Consider the following 17,821-nt stretch of genomic DNA (forward strand, 5'->3'; position numbering starts at 1 on the left):
CTGCTTACCCCCATTGGAATAGCTATAGTCACAAAACTGTCAAACAATACTGGCCAAGATATAGAGGCCTTTGGATATATGATCAGGGGTATGAGTCATATGACCTTGGGGTATGAATTAAGATTATGTGAGACTATAAAGAATTTGTGACATGGACATGAGAACATCTGATGTTGATAATGTCCTAGACAGCCACATATAGAAACCCAAGTACAGATGTAGGCTGGAAGCAATTCTAGATGTAAAGAAGAGATTACTCACAGCAGTGGCCATTCATGAACGCCCACACTTTACTCTCACAAGGCTTGACTCTCCTGCATTCCTTTGCTCCTCCTATCCTGGGCTTATCTACTTGCCCATGGTGTCTTCTCTAAAACTGGGTTTTATATGGTTTCTTGTAGCCTCTCCAGTTTGCAGATTCAATCTGGCTTTTGAATCTTACCACCAACTCTAATATTTTGTACTACCATGTGTCTAAGTTCATATTTCTAAGAAAAGGAAAACTGAACACACATTAACTGTCCTGGTTCACCTTGGGTTGTATTTGACAACTCCATTCAACTATATCAAAGTTATACAATGGGTTATAGGACTTGAAGTACACCCTGTACCTCTGACTGGAGTAGCTTCTACTACAAAGGACATAGTAATCAGGGCTACTAGACAGGAAGAAAGGGAACAAAACAGGCATGTCTTTTCAAGACACTCACTCAGGCATATGAATGTCATGCAGGTGTTTGTGTGTGTGTGTGTGTGTGTGTGTGTGTGTGTGTGTGTGTGTGTGTGTGTGTGTCCTCTGAGACAAATAGCATCATCAGTGGTCAGCAGTTCCCTGGTAGATGGGAAATCTTTACAGGGTAAAAAGGCAGATTTCAAGCATGATAATGAAAAATCTCCAAGCTGATTCTCACTTGTGTTCAAGCACAGGCCTTCCATTGCTATTCATAATAAAACCGCCACTAGCCTTCCAAGTCAGTGATAAAGATCAGGGGCTGCTTATAATTAACTGCCAGGGGAAAGGTGAGCCAATGGCAAGGGCTTTCAACTGGCCACAGAGCTAAAGGGTAAGTGGGTGGCAGTAAATACAGTTAACTCTTCTTTCCTGGAGCAAATCTAAAAGGTAAGCTGGAGGCAATAAATGCTGTTAATTATTCTTGCCTGGCTACATAAAAGTCCTGGCAGGAGTGACGACAGAAGGAGAGACTCTTTGGATCTATTAAAACACTGAATCCCAAAGAATCGGAATTTTCCCAGAAATCTGCTGGGGAAGGGGGAACGTTGAGACCCCAGTGCCATCCACAGGAGGAACATATCTCCCAGGAGTAGATTTCACATAGCTCTGACAAGGATGGGCATTGCCACAACCTGCCTAGGGCCTTAGTTGCCCTTTATGTAAATGCAAATTTTATGTCAGTACCTCAAAGACGGATTCGGGGGCCACTGGACCTCTTCATTTGTGCCTTACCTCCTTTTGGCACTCTTTACTTCACTTGCCTCTGGAGTCCGTGTGCTAAGGACAGGCCGCTGAGCCTGTTAGGGCTACAAGAGCCCTGGCTTGGACTCTAAAATCTTTGGTGTCACCACTACAAATCTAAAAGGCAGACTGACAACAATAAATCCAATTAGCTATTATTCCTCCCTTCCTTAAATGTGTCTGTCCTTAGTTCTCCACCACACACATCAACTCTGAGCTGTCTACAGTGTTAGTCCACATTATATTAAGGTTAAATAGCTCGTTCTCATTGGGTGCACAGGTATGGAGCATTGTTTCTGTGCCCAACGTTCAGATCACCTTAGGAGGACAACCTTGTACCCTTCAATAAAAATCACAAGGAACAGACACCGTGGGCACCCAGCTCTTTATTTCACCAAGTGCCTACTTTGTCCTCCAAGCTGGATCTTATTGTCTGGACTTTATTAAAGTATAACTCTCTCTCTCTCTTTGGCCTCTTTCATTCTCCTTTTCCAAGAAGCTATTGAGATCTCCAGCTTTCCTGCTCTATTTGTTTTCTCTCTCTAATTTCAACAAATTGCCTAGTAGTTCCTTTCTGCATCATGTCTTAAATTCTTTTAACAATGAGATCAAGAACCTACAAAAGGAACTCTCCAACCCTAGTGACAGTAGCTAGAAGATAAGTGGATGGAGAGATAGACAGACAGACAGACAGACAGACAGATGATAGATGCATTATATATACATATATATGTTTATGCTATGACTTTTCTGCCTGCCAGTACACCTCACATTCCCACGCCATTCTTTCTTTTCAGTGTCCCCACCCCAAGGACAGAACCACAAGCACATTTACACTAAAAAGAGAAGCAGAATTCTGGTAACCACACTGATTTCATGGGTAGCATATGTGGTGACTTCTAACAAAGAAGCCTCAGCCACTCACTGTATATTGGCTAATCCCAAGGAAAAGTTTCCCAACAGTTAAAACTGTCAGTTTTCTCTTCCTCGATCGGAATATTCCTATAATCACCTAAAGAGAATGACAGAACCAATTCTCAACAGGAAGTCAGTGCAAGTCTCAACCTCCCCTCACCCGCAGTTTATTATTTAAACTGTTTAAAATTAAAATGTATTTAATTGTTGCTAACCAGTGATGTCCTTCTGTGTATGTGTTTCTCTTATTGGTTGATGAATAAAACACTGTTTGGCCAATAGCCAGTAGAGGCAGGAAGGTAGGCGGGGCTGGGAGATGAGGAGAATTCTGGGAAAGGTAGGCAGAGGACAACCTCAAAGATGCCATGTGGGGACGAGAAGGATAGGATGTGCCAGGTGTTCTCTGGTAAGATGAGGCCATGTAGAAATACATAGATTAGTAGTTATGGGTTAATAATTAAGGCAGAGCTAGCAGGTAGGAAGCCCTCGCCATCTGCTAACAGTTTAATAACGTAATTCTCTGTGTGTTTATTTGGGGCTGAAGTGTCGGGACCAGGCTGGAAAAAGAAAACTACAGCAACAAACCAGCAACTATATCCCAAGTGGCAGGGAACCTCTTTGTGGTCCCTTGAAAATTCCATGTAGTTAGTATTGTTCAAGCAAAACTGAATGGGTTGTTCTTGTGGGTTATCATGCTGCAGAGTACTCTGGCAGTCGTTACCTCAATGACCACCATGCAATAATATACATATTGGGACAAGAAAAATGGGGTTGTGCCTTTTCCAAACCATCATATCTTCACTAGAGGCTCTAACAGTTCCTGCTATAGGATTCAAAAGTGACCTAAGAATCTTTCACTTTCAGAAGTGAAAGATTTTGAATTGTGCTCCCTGGAAATAATTTCCCTTTTATATCAAACAATACAGGCAAATGTCCACCAGCTGAGTACTCAGCATACCTCACAGAACCACATGTTGTCTGTTAATTAAATATAAAAATCAATCAATTTTTAAACCTTGCTACCTGCACCATCGAATGGAGCTTGGTGAAGCTCTTCTCATGCATGCTGCCTGAACTGGGAGTTCCTCCTTATGCAAAAAAAAAAAAAAAAAAAAAAAAAAAAAAAAAAAAACTTGTCAAGTTTATCTAAAAATATATTTTAAACATATATGTCTACACAGCATATATGCATGTAAATTTAGAAGTTGCAGGCATATAGATGTACAGATAATGTAATTTGTATTATGAGAATCTTCTTTCTTGCAAACACCAGGTCTAAGTGACATGCATTCAAGAGCAAATACACATTTTCTTAAAATGGAGAAAAGATGAGGGGGGAAAAAGTTTGCACCAGATACAGAACATTAAATATACATTTTTTAAAAAAGAAAACCTTAAATATACACTAATTAGTTCTTTTCTTACCCCAAATCTATCTACCTCAAAGGCTCTTCTGCTACATATTAAACTCTCAGGTTATCTGATGTAGATAATGGTCAATAATGGTTGCAAAAGAAAATATTATTGACTTAAACATTTCTCCAATAGTTCACGATTGTATTGGTCAAGAATCTGAGCAGAACTCACTCAGCTGGATGATTTTATGCTCAACATGGCATCTACCGATGTCACCTGATCACTCAACTAGCAGATGGGTGGCCCAGAGGGTCCAAGATGGGGCATTATTAATGTGTCTGGCACCTTGGCAGGGAAGACTGGGCACAGTGTTCATATAAATAGTACCTCTAGAGTGGCTTCCAGATAGTTGGACTTCTCAGAGTTTCTAGGATGATCAAGAACATAGAGAGATGAAGCTACCAGTCTCCTAAGGTTTATGCCAAGAAACCCACAGAGCACCACTTCTGCCATGTAAACTGATCAGAGTTACATTTTTAAAAAAAAAAAAGTCTGTGCAGACTGTGTAAGCCCCAACTCCATGAGAAAGCTGTCAAAGATTTTGTGTGTCTCTGTAATGTGCCACATGAAATACTGGAAATGTGCTTGTGAGATAAATAAGAAAATTAATGAGTTTCCGCCTAGCTTGTGATGGTCAGCCTTGAAAAGAGGCAGAGGGCTGACGCTGAAATAAGTAGGGAGCACTATAAGGAAGAATATGCAGGCCACAGAAACCACATGCACATTCAGAGAGAAGGGGAAAAGGAGACAAAAAAAAAAGTGAGGGGGAAGAAATAAACTATTCTGATCCAATAATACCTAGCTCCAAGGACCAGCAGAAAGATTGAGACTGGTCTAACAATAAATAGAAGTTCATTGGACAGTCTTATAGATTATTTTGTTTTATCTTTCTTTTTGCATTTGTGTATATGATGCTTGTGCATGTTGTGTATGTACAGGCACATGCGTGTGAGAGTACATGTTCACCAGTGTACACATGTATGTGGAAGCCTGAAAGTTGGCATTGGAGGTCTTCCTCCGTCTCCATCTTTATTTATTGAGGCAGGGTCTCTGCTTGAACCCAGAACTTGCCAGTTCCAGCTAGTCAAGCTAGCCAGTTGGCCCTAGGAATCTCCCTGACTTTGTCTCCCAAATCTTGGGACTACAGGGGCCTACCACACCTGCCTTCCTTCATGGGGGTTTCTGAGTTCCTAATTCTGATCAACAAGTGTTTTATCCACTAGAGATCTCCCTAGGCTCTGTTTAGTCTCCTGAGACAGGATCATGCTATGTTGTCCAGACTAGCCTCAAATTTACAATTTTCATGGAGCTGAGATTACAGATGTGCATCACACTGGGCTCAGAATTCTTCTAAAATCATGATGGGCTTCCCACAGGTGGTTTTTCCCACAGGATGTTCATGTCATTTCTTGTTATAAAGCATATATGCAATCGATAACTTCCTTCATAACCTCCTGGCATTATTATCATTAAAATATAACCAGGCGGTGGTGATGCATGCCCTTAATCCCAGCATTCAGGAGGCAGAGGCAGGCGGAGCTCTGTGAGTTCCAGGTCGGCCTGGTCTACAGCATGAGTTGCAGAGCAGCCTGAGCTACACAGAGAAACTCTGTCTTGAAAAATGTGTGTGTGTGGGGGGGGGGGTGTATGATATTGTTATTGGCACAGTGATTCTGTTTTAATTCTGTAAAATCCCCTGGCTATTTACCATAAAAGACAACAGAGATATTTTCAAGTAATTGCTTTACATTTTATTATTCCTGAGAACTTTGACTCATCAGAGTTTATCTTATTCTTTTCTCTCTGTTGGCTGTTGTTTGTTTAAAGGAATGGGGTCTTGCTCAGGCTGGCCTTAAATTCCTGAGCTCAACAAACTTTTGTCTCAGCCTCTTAAGGAACTAGAAGCATATGCCACCATGCCCAGACTATCTCATTTCTTAATTTTGGACCTTAGGTATGCTTTAATTTTGAAAACACTTTCTATATTAACATTAGTAAGTTAAAATACAGATTCTTTTTCTTGAATTCTAAATGCAAAGGTTGATATAGTATGTTCAAAGAGAGTTGAGTATGGCAGTTCTCACCTTTTAGAAGGAACACCCACTAAAATGTCGAATGAAGAAAGATAACACCAGGATAAAGTACAAATGGAACACACGAGCATTACTGATAGCAAACAAAATGTCATTGCCATTCTGGGAAAGTATTTGGGAAGGTCCAGCTAAGTTAACTCACCAGAGACCTCAAACTCCTGGAGCCAGCATCAACAAACTTTCTGTTAAAGGACCAGATGTTAGGGAATCTGATAGGCTTGTGAGTCACACTCATGCAACTCTCAATTCTGTCATTGCATGAATGACATGTATTTCAATATAATTTTGCTGATAAAAAACAGACTATTTTTTTAAAAAAGAGAAACTGAAAAGCCAATTTTGATTCCTAGGCCTGAAGAAATGTGTGTGTGTGTGTGTGTGTGTGTGTGTGTGTGTGTGTGTGTGTGTGTGTGTGTGTGCGCGCGCGCGCACGCGCGCATATATCACTGTACATAAATTTTTACAACAGCTTTTTTTAAGATTTTTTTTATTATATATACAGTCTTTTGCCTACATGTATTCCTGCACACCAGAAGAGGGCACCAGATCTCATGACAGAGGGTTGTAAACCACCATGTGGTTGCTGGGAATTGAACTCAGGACCTCTGAAAGAACAGCCAGTGCTCTTAACCTGTGAGCCATCTCTCCAGCCCGAGTTTTTTTTTTTAATCTTAGTAGATTTTTTCACCTGTATCTTGAGTGGGGGATTGTATGTGTGTTTGTGAAGGATGCAGATGCACATGTAGAAACCTGATGGCAACAGCAGGTATGTTCCTCAGTCATGCCCCACCTTGTTTTTTGAGACAGGGTCAAAAACCCATCAGAACTCAGATATAGCTCAGTTTGACCATCCAATGGTTGGCCATCCATCCCCATGCTCCTTCCATAAATGGGAATTACCAGCATGGACCACTGTGCCCAGCTTTTAATGTGCCTGCTGGGAATCCCATCTCAGGTCATCAGTGAATTCAACCTTCCTACACCTTTTTTGATTTATGCGAGCTCTGAGCAGATTGGGTAATGTCCACCCACATTGTTGAGAGCCATCTGTTTTACTTGGTCTACCAATTCAAATGCTAATCATTCCCCAAAATACCCTAGACGCACCCAGAAATAACATCTAAACCAAACATCTGAGCATCCCTCACCCAGTCAAGTTGACATATTTATCTAACCACCAGTCATCTTCACAAAACTTCACAGTTCTTTGTTTTAGAATTAGATACATTTTGAATTAATCTTGTAGCCCACAATTAGGAGGCACATTGGTAATTAGCTGGATTTTCTCTGCTAAGGACTGAAGGTTCTGGTCAGCTGATGGAAAATGTGCAAATGCCTCCAGTGAGAGGCTAAAATTACCTTCTTAGCCAGGACGATTTTGGGTGTAGTATGGCCAACAGTCAATGGCAGGTAGCAATCTGGCTACAAGTGGTTACTAGTCTAGAAGCTACTTACTCCGTTTCCAAATTCTGCCCAGAGCTGCTAAACTGACAAGAGTGAACTTAAGTTTCAAAGGGCACACCAAGTTACTTTGGGTACAAGATGTCAACCAGGCAAGAGTCTCATCATGTCCGTGATGAGCTCTGATCCCACAATCCTTCTTCCCCTGCCCTTCAGGACAACCTGCTTCTCATCAACAACAGCTGACTTTCCAGGGTTCTCCTACCCAAATCTATCGAAGCCCAAAAAGCTGGGGGTGACCCAATTCAGGAACTTCAAAGGCAAAAAGTAGGTCTACAGAAAGCACTTGATCTATTCTTTAGGGGACATTATTCTTATAGTGACACACCAAATCATATCTTGACTACAAAGAGGTGGGGATAGTCTAAGCCACTCCTCTGGGGATTTCTGTTGTGGTTTCTTCTCCAAACCAAATCCAAAGAAGCACACAGTGAACATGGGAGTTGAAAGGTCTTGGTTTGGGAGCTTGGAGATGCACACTGAAAAAGATTGTCCTTTGGGATAATAGACTTATTAAAAATGTATTAATGCCATGGAAAGACAGAATGGCAGGGGCCGTGAGAGCTCAGGCCCACAAAAGAGAGTATGGGTTCCTTCTTATATGTATCAGAAAAAGGAGGTTCTTTGCCAAATGGCTGGTAATTAGTCCATGGTGCCTGCTTGCACTCAGGCTGTCTCTAATTCCTGGGCCATGGGAGGAGGAGAAGAGGGGTTGAGAATGAGGGTCAAAGTCTTATAGCTTGGGGCCTGTAAATTTCCTTTGGGAAAGTGAAAAATAAGGTGCCTGCCATTCTCCTAGAATCCAGGCACCTAGGGAGTCTGTTAGAGGGTTACAGATTCATAGACAGGCTCTCTGTAGGGTGTCCATCTGTCCCTGTAGCAACAATGATCACAGAATCAAATATGAGGGTGAAGGTTGAGAGAGCTGCAGATGGGCAGGATCTGAGTAGCATCTGGTCTGGAGTCTGGGTACCTGGGGTGCCTGTTAGAGGATTACAGATTCACAGAAAGACTCTTGGTGGCGGGGGGTGGGGGGTGCCATTTCCTTCACAGGAGCTGAAGATGGAGAAAGAGGCTGCTGCGTGTGGTATTAACCTGAGCAGCCCCTACCCCAAAGCCTAATGGGGTGATTGCCTGATGACAGCTGCAGCCATGTCCCAGCCCCATGGTGCCCTTTCTGTCTTCCAGAAATAGTCCATTGTACCAGACAACATAATAGATTGTCTAGGCAAACTTGGTGGCTGTGTCTGAAGCAGGACCCTGACCATGTCTAGAGAGTATCCCATAAATACCAAGGACATGCCACAAAAGCCATCAACCAGAAGCTTCTTTAAGAGGGCTGATGAGGTGGGGATCTTTTGCCATAGTCTGCCCATCAGTTCCCAGGTGCCCTGTTTATTTAATTTTTAACTTTTTATTCTTTGTGAATTTCACATCATGCACCCCAATCCCACTCATCTCCCTATCCCTCCATATCTGTCCTCTGCCTTTGCAACCTATCCACCCAAGAAAACAAAAGACAAAAAATAATAAAGATTAAAAAAAAAATCTCACCATGGGAGCTGTGGTGTGTCTCAGTATGTCATACAGTCTACCCTTTACTTGCAAATGTTCGTTGCAATGAGTCTGATTCAATGCTTCTGGCTTTTACTCCACTATCAATACTGGATCCTCAACGGAACTCCTCTCGGGTATCCTGTTGTTGCCCTGTGTCGTGGAGATCCCACAGCTTTGGTTCTTCAGGACCCACCCATTCACAAGCTCCAGCAGTTTGGGGGGGCGGTAGAGGTTGGGGTGGGCCATCAGAACCCTGGATCTGAGCCTGGGTGGTCGCTAAGTTGGTCAGCCTACTCAATCTCTTGCACCCACCAGGGCCACCAGGGCCAGCTCTCCAGCTGTTGGACCCAAAAGTGAAGTCCAACTCCAGGAGACACACCCCACTCACAGGACACAAGTTTGATGCAAAAGCAAAAGGATTTTATTCCAACGCGTTGGGGTCGTTCACTGGGAAGAGAACGACCCCAGGTTTCCAAAACAAACAGTTTTTATGTCTTTTTGGTCACTAGGCAGGAGTATGACAACATATTGATTGGCTATAACATACATGAATCATTCACTGATTGGCTGGGAACTGAACTTACAATTTTGCCCACGAGGGCTTTGGAATGTTATTTTAGTTTTTACACCTGCAAGGCAATGGGACAGCTAGTGGTTTTTCTGGGAACAGAGTGACTTATACTTATTTTCAAAACTTGGGTGCTCTGGAGCAGGGTAACCCATAACAATTTTTAGAAACCAGACAGTTGTTGAAGATAACATTCCTTGGAAACTAGTAATAATAACAATTTCCAGAGACTGGTCATCATGACCAACCATTTCATGTGTTCTTTTTCCCAGAGATGTGTGTGTAGCCAGAGTGATTTTCAAATACATGCTGGTGGATATCAGGCTGGGTTGAGTTGGGGTCTTTTACTGCCTGTGGCAGCTGGCAAGAGAAGGACCTGCTTGCTCTCCTGCACTACACTTTGCCTGTTTGGGATGGGTGGCTGAACATGATTTGTTAGGACTACTGGGGGCCAAGTTCTGCCCCATTTCCTGATTCTGTGTGGAACTTCGATTAGATAATACTGAGTTCCTAACTGGGCATGGTGGCACATGCCTATACTCCCAGCACTCAGGAGTCTGAGACAAAGATTGCGGGAAGGAGGCCAGACTAGGATACATAGCAAGACCCTGTCTCCAAACAAACACAGCAGGGCTAAAGAGATGGCTCAGAGGTTAAGCCAGCTTTCAGCTTTTGCAGAGGACCAGAGTTTAGTTCCCAGCACCCATTTCTCATGACTTACAACTGCCTAGAATTCCTGCTCCAAGGAATCTAATGCCCTCTTCTTACATAACCTTAAAAAGATACGGAATTTCTAAATCTGTATCCCATGTGCCTTATTTTCCTGTTTCTAATTCCTTGATCTTTCCTACGTGTTCTCAAAGAAATTCACTTGTTCTTTTAGCTAATTTGCTCTTTGGCTATTATCATGTTACTTAGCTCAAATTCTAAGCTCATCTCATTTTTCATTTTCCTGTGTATGTATATATATGGGTGTGTGTGTGTGTGTGTGTGTGCGTGCATGTGTGTGTGTGTGTGTGTGTGTGTGTGTGTGCGTGCTCCCTATCATGGACTTGCCATAGAAGGACTGGGATTACAGGAACATGTTACTGCATCCCCTTTTGACTCAAGCTTGGAACCTCATGCTGGTAAAGCAAGAGCTTTACCCATTGAGCTATAGCTCCATTTCCTGAATTATTTTCTTTTCATGTCTTCATTGGATCATTGTACTTCATTTGAAAAGTGTCTATTCAGATACTTGTCCATTTACTGATTTTGGTGATTTTCAGTTTTTATACATTCTGAGTATGAGTCCCATCATATACAGTTAGCAAAGATTTTCTTCCATTCTATAGATTTTTTCACTATGCATAGTTTTAATTCAAGTCCATTTGTCATTCATGATATTTACTGAGCCATTGCAGTCTTACTCACAAACTCACAAACCCATTGCCTATGCCTAGATCTTGAAGCATTTATTCATTTTCTTCTAACAATTTGAAGATTTTAGGTCTTCCATTAAGGTATTTTATTCAGTCAGTCCAACTTTGGTCTTCAGTATATATCCAGGTTGGTTTTTATACAAAATGAGGTGAATCTAATTTCAAGCTTATATGTATAGATATCCAGTTTTTCCAGTGACATTTATTAAAGATGCTTTTTTAAATGAATGTTTGTCAAGAACAGAAAACTATGCCTGTGTGGGATTATTTCTAGATATTCTGTACTCTTCCATTGATCCATTTTTGTGTCTGAGCCATTCTGTTACAGTTACTGTGACTCTTTTATTGTAGTTTGAAGTCAAGGATTGTGATACTTTCAGTATTGCTCTTTTTGCTAGGAAATGCTTTGGCTGATCTAGGTTTTGGTATCTCCATATAAATGTTAAGACTTTTTCCTATTTCTGTCAAGAGTGCCATTGTAACTGTGAAAGAGACTATATTCAATTTGTAGGTTGTTTTGGGGAATTTTGAGGAAAACATGTTCTACTTCTTGATGTATTTACTTTCCAAAGCTATCTTAGGGCTAGTTTACCAAAACCATCATCTTCGTATTGAAAGCCTTTCAAAGCTCACCTGGATTTATGATCACCTATCTCCTTTTGAAACAAGGTCTCACTGCGTAGCACAGCCTGGCTCTGAATTCCCTCCCACGTGCTTAGATGATACACAGATGTGCACCACACAGCTGACTCCTTATGGTAACATTTAAACACCCATGATGTGAACTAGAAAATCAACTCATGGTTTGTTCACCTGCTCCATCATCACTTTCCTTTATCACCTTCTATGTCACCCAAGCCCTGTGTGTCTTTTGGTCTTGTTGAAAGTTAACATGTCCTTCAGAATCTCATTTATGATGTTCCTTTTGTCTAAACCGGCACTTTCCTCCCAGTCTTCATTTATCTTTGAGATCTCACACACCATATGTAATGCTTTCCTCTCCCAGCTTGTCAGGTCCCAAGATGTTCTTCATACACTATTTGTGATGATGTACTTAAGGCAACATGGCTGTCTACCTCTCCCTCTAGAATAGTTCTCAACCTTCCTAATGCTTCAACACTTTAATACTGTTCTTCATGTCCTGATGACCCCCAGCCATAAAATTATTTTCATTGCTATTTCATAACTGGAATTTTGCCTCTGTTGTGAATCATAATGTAATTAATGTAAATATTTTTGAGATAGATGTTTGCACAGGATGTGCTCAAATACTGGAAAAATGGGTAAAAAGACAAAGCTTGGAGGAAGATTTTTCAGATTTGGATCTGTTTACTCCTTTTAGTTTATATGAGGATCTCGGGCAGCACAGGCTAATCTCAAGCTCACTATGTAGCAAAGGTTGGCTTCAATTTTCTCTTCCTTCTGCCTCACTACCCAAGTGCTGAGACTGCAGGCTTCAAGTTTGAAATTGCCACTGTCTATACATATTCAGCAAGAAACTGTAAGCAGGCAGACCTAACTACCTGGACCTTAATAGAAAGATCAATGGCACAGATTGATTTAGGAGTAATAAAAATGCATATGGTAATTTAAGTTGTCTGATGGAATAAGAATAGAGAGAATAAATTTAAATCAAGAGGAAATGGGACTAAGACTAACACAAAAATAATGAGTTAGTCTTCATAGTGAGTTCCAGGACACCCAGAGCTACAGAGAGAGAAACGTCCTCAAAAAATAAAAAAAAAAAGTTTTATTTTGTTTTTTGAGACAGGGTTTCTTTCGAGTATTGAGACAGTATTGCTTTGGAGCCTGTCCTGAAATTCACTCTGTAGACCAAGCTGGCACCGAACTCACAGAAATCTGCCTGCCTCTGTCACCTGAGTGCTGGGATTAAAGGCGTGTGCCACCAACGCTTGGCAAAGCTGAATTTTGGAATGCAGCAAAGTGCTTGCTTAGCACAAACAAGGCCCTGTGTTCACCACAAACCAAACCTAACAAATAAACTCCCCTAAAGCCCTTCAGAAACAGGTCTTCCCCAAAGAGCAAACTGTCTTCAGACTTAACTACAACTTTATACTGTGCCTTCAACCTACATTGCCCTGCAAATTTTGAATTTACCAGCATCTATAACTACACATAGTAAATCCATAAACCAGTTAATATGTACACACAATCACACACATACACATGTGTGCCTATGTGAACAGACACACTCTATTGGATGTTTCTCTGGAAAACCCTAACAAAAGCCCAAATTGTTCTTTTTGTTTTTGAAGGTTAGGAAGAAAAGCTCTTCCTCTATAGGCCAGGCTAGCTTCAAGTTTATGATCCTCCTGTCCCAGCCTCCTTAGTGCTAGGATTACAGTTGTGCACCACCACACCTGGCTCCCAACAAAAATTTTGAAATAGAAATAGAAAACCAGAGTAATCAAATGCAAATTTTCTAAAATGTTTAGGCCCATGAAGCACCATGACCTATGTGTTGGGTTATTGCTCTTAGATAATACTTAATACATCACAGGAATACAGTATGCGTGAAATGAACATTAGCAAACATATCTAACAAGAACCTCTATTTATTTACTTTCAAGCACTATGCTGAAAACTATTTTTTCTTTGTTCATCAAGTTAATTCATCCCCACAAAATCCCTTCAAAAAAGTAATTCTGAGTCCCTATTTCAGAGACAAGGAAATGAGGCTTAGAGGTGAAGGGTACTGTTCAGTCACACCATAGCTACACAGTAAACCAAAAATTCAAAGGTGGGCAGGCTGTCGAGAGGCTCAGTGAGTAAAGGCACTCGCTGTCAAGCCTGACAACTCTAGTGTAACTCCCCAGAGCCCACATAGTGGAAGAAGAAAACCGATGCCTGGAAGTTGCTCTCTGACTTCCACGTCATGGCACATGTACATAAATAACTTTTTTTAAAAGATATGATAGCTTGACTATGAAATGTCCCCTCAATAGGCTCAAGTATTAGGGGCTTTGTAGCCAGTTGATGGAGTTTCATGAAGGGATTGGATATTGAAAGCTCCAATCTGATCAATGGTTTAATCCTTTGATGGATTCATAGTATCAGGAGGTCACTGGGAGAGGACGGTGGTGGTATACGCCTTTAATGCCAGCAAGAGGCAGAGCAGGTGGATCTCTGGGTTAGCGGCTAGCTTGATCTACAGAGCGAGTTCCAGGACAGCCAGGGTTACACACAGAGAGACCCTGTCTTGAGAAAAAAAAAAGGGAAGGGAAGGGAGGGAAGGAAAGAGGGAGAGAGAGAGAGAGAGAGAGAGAGAGAGAGAGAGAGAGAGAGAGAGAGAGAGAGACTCTTTAGGGCCTAGTTGGAGGAAGAAGTTCTCACAAGGTCTGAGTGTACCCCTGAGGTTTTATCCCCCACCTCAGCCACTTTCTGTAGCACTCCTCTCTATTTCTCGATCACCATGACTGAAATGCTCTACTTTGCCACACTATCCCACATGCAAGACAGATAAAACCATGAGCCAAAATAAGTCATTCCCTCTTTACACTGCTTCCTTTGGGATTTGGTCATAGCAACAATAAAAATAATGAATACAGCTGTGTATACATGTAATGTGCCAAACTTGAAAGATGATTAAAAACAACAAAATCAGAAATTAGGAGAGTGACTATGTGCATGTAGTAAACAAAGCTTGGAAAGATAAATAGTTACAGAACTGAAACTCAGAGAGCTAGAGTGTGAGACCAACACAGGAAAAATAGACCATGCAGGTTAAAGGTTCTGTTTACAGTTCAGAATAAGTTCCTGTTTGTCCTATGTTTGCTTGACCCATTTGCCCTGGATATGCTTGATCTTCTGTGGGCAGGAGGTTCCCCTTCAGGTAATATTTCAGGATGTATGCTTGCCCCTGACTGGACCTGATGGGAAATGTTGATTGTGGGGTTTGACTTTTTAAGCCCCTACAAACTGTGATGTGTGTCCATTTTCTGGGAACCCACAGATGGACCTGGCCAGAGAGTCCATCAACCTGGCCATTTATTTAATTAAAGTTTGCTTCAAATTTAGCATCTGATTGTGGCAGTGGTGTTTTTCTCCACCAGAGGAACTAACAAGACCAGGAATCTCCCACGTGGAGGCCTTGGGTTCCATTCCCAGGCCATGCACAAGAAAGTCATATTTCTCACACCAAAAGTGAGACCGGCAAAACATGAAAAACATTTGGCTAAATGTATAGTGCCTTAAAGCACGTTTAATCTCTCATAGTTGGTTCACCTCCACAAAATGCTCCACATCACTCAGAATCACCAAGTGCAAACTTTCATAGCAATATCATTTTTTTCTCATTATATTTTTTTCATTAGTAAGTTTTTAATAGCCTTCATGATGTTTAGAAAACAATGTCTAAAGGCTAGGGGTGTAGCTATATGGTAGAGTGCCTGTCGTGCAGGAGACCCTGGGTGGGATCCCTAGCATTTCAAGCCCAAAAAAGCACAAACGATAATAATACCAGGCACAAAGCAAGTGCTTCCTTTTTACTTAACACTTAAGCAGATCATTTTTGCCATCCATATAATGCAGTCCCGGGGAGTGGGGGTGGGGTTGGGGGTGGGTGAGTGCAGAACATCACAGACATGCAGTTATAAAACTGAATATTCACAACAGGTTCAACTAAGCAATTTTTCTCATGCCAAGGGGCCGTGGCTTGTAACAAAAGCATTTTGAGCCTGAGGTGCTGCTCACTGTCATCTACTCTCCTTTGAACTCCTTCAGTTTGCTTAGCACATATGCAGCTGGGATGAAAAAGGCCGAAAAGAACACTGTAATGCCGACAGCTGACTCCTGAAAAAGAAGGGACGTAGTATGGATGAGTACAGCTTCCTCAACCTGTGACTAACAAAATGGCTCACAGGCAGAAGTGCATGGAGTTTAGCAGTGAAACACCAGCTCTGAGGCTTCAATGCACAAAACTCTGGATGTGTTTCCCCCTACACACACACACACACACACAGCAAAGATCTTCTCTAACGAAGGCCAGAGAGAAGACTCATCTGTTAAGAACTGCTCTTGCAGGGAATCTAAATTTGGTTCCATGTCAGGCAGGTCACAATCAGCTCTAGCTCCAGATCCAACACCTCTGACCTCTTCAGATAGCTAGACTCACATGTGTGTCACACACACACACCTGTAAAGTGTTCCATGAATTTTGTCACGAGACCTAAAAGCAGGGTCCTGGCAACACTGAAAACACTGGCATTCCATACATAATCAACCCAAATGAATTTTCAGAAAGCTCCGGTTTCTTTCAATAGTTGCCAGTTCTGACGTCTGGGTTCAGGAAACTCGAAGCTGTCCAGTATCTCCACTGTTAATTGTTTGTTTGTTTGTTTGTTTGAGACAGGGTTTCTCTGTGTAGCTCGGGCAGTTCTGGAACTTGCTCTATAGACCATGCTGGCCTCGAACTCAGAGATTTGCCTGCCTCTGCCTGCAGAGTGCTGGGATTAAAGGCGTGCGCCATCATGGTCTCCACCATTTTAGAGAAAACGCTATGGGTTGGTAATGAGGCAGGTAAAATACCCTGGAGTGAACCAAGGCCCCTGAGCCTCTATGCCCATGAAGGAAGGCCACGTCTGCTCTTCTTACACTTACACACACACACACACACACACACACACACACACACACACACACACACGCGCGCGCGCGCGCAGTCCTGGGTATCTGCTCTCTTACACACACAAGTCCTAAGGGCATCTGCTCTTTTACACACACACACACACACACACACACACACACACATACACACACGTCCTAAGGGCATCTGCTCTTTTACACACACACACACACACACGTCCTGAGGGCATCTGCTCTCTCTCTCTCTCTCTCTCTCTCTCTCTCTCTCTCTCTCTCTCTCACACACACACACACACACACACGTCCTGAGGGCATCTGCTCTCTCTCTCTCTCTCTCTCTCTCTCTCTCTCTCTCTCTCTCTCTCTCTCTCTCTCTCTCTCCTCTCTCTCTCACACACACACACACACACGTCCTGAGGGCATCTGCTCTCTCTCTCTCTCTCTCTCTCTCTTCTCTCTCTCTCTCTCTCTCTCTCTCTCTCTCTCTCTCTCTCACACACACACACACACACACACACACACACACACACACACACACGTCCTGCTCCCTCCTCACCACTCGGAGCCGTTGGGCCGGCTCTACCTCACCGTGGGCGACAGGACTCGGTTGCGGTGGCGTGGCTGTTCTGACTGTGGCTGTTCTGAGTGGGTGAGGCGACCTCCAGGCTTCAAGAGCAGGACAGCGTGTTTCCGGAGGAGAGAAGGGCAGAGCCGCAGCAGGCCGGACATGGCGAGTCGGGAGAGGACCACTGAGTCAAGGCGGACCGGACACCACCAGTGCCGAGTGGGCCGAAAACCGTTGGCGAGCGTGGACGGATGGCGAGCGGGCAGTGGTTTTGAGCATGCGCATCAACCACGCAGGCGCCAGCGTGGACAGAGTTTGCGCTTTGTTTTGTTTTGTTTTGTTTATTTTGAGGCAGGGTCTCTCTGTGTAGCCCTGTCTGTCCTGGAACTCACTCGGTAGCCCAGGCTGGCCTGGAACTCAGAGACTGCCTGTCTGGCGTCATCACTGCCCAACTCCTATTCTGTTTTCTTATTCCTGTATATACAAATATTTCCTAAGGAAGCTTGTCAATTACATTCAATTAAAGTCTGTTTTATCAGGGTCTAGAACTTGCATTTGAGCCTAGCCGCTCTTTCTTGACCAGCCCTGTGACCCGGCTGCAGGCTTAGTTACTTTGTAAGGAAAATGCATCAAGGCTCCAGGTATTCAGCAAGAACTCAATAACGTGCAAGGCTGCGGCACCCAAATCTAAAGCTTCCTTTTTGCCCTGCCTGCTTTGTCCAACTGTCTAATGACCCTTGGCTGTCC

At 42.7% G+C, this 17,821-nt stretch overlaps 1 protein-coding gene across 1 annotated transcript; it reads right to left on the reverse strand.

The window, feature by feature from the left end:
* Window positions 1-15,624: 15,624 nt before the first annotated feature.
* LOC100767292 (cytochrome c oxidase subunit 8C, mitochondrial) lies at window positions 15,625-17,238 on the reverse strand. Its single transcript, XM_027419565.1, has 2 exons — window positions 17,098-17,238; window positions 15,625-15,717 (listed from the first exon to the last, which is right to left on the reverse strand). The coding sequence occupies exons 1-2, from the start codon at window positions 17,236-17,238 to the stop codon at window positions 15,625-15,627; spliced, it is 234 nt and encodes a 77-aa protein (XP_027275366.1).
* Between the last annotated feature and the right edge of the window lie 583 nt (window positions 17,239-17,821).

Source organism: Cricetulus griseus, chromosome 5, assembly GCF_003668045.3.
Source record: "Cricetulus griseus strain 17A/GY chromosome 5, alternate assembly CriGri-PICRH-1.0, whole genome shotgun sequence".
Lineage (NCBI taxonomy): Eukaryota > Metazoa > Chordata > Mammalia > Rodentia > Cricetidae > Cricetulus > Cricetulus griseus.

What these genes read in the sequence shown, in the direction of transcription:
- LOC100767292 (XM_027419565.1), bottom strand. Translation starts at nt 17,238, where the DNA reads ATGTCCGGCCTGCTGCGGCTCTGCCCTTCTCTCCTCCGGAAACACGCT. An exon ending in ACCGAGTCCTGTCGCCCACG is followed by an intron (nt 15,718 to 17,097) that starts GTGAGGTAGAGC and finishes CTTCTTTTTCAG; the next exon opens with GAGTCAGCTGTCGGCATTAC.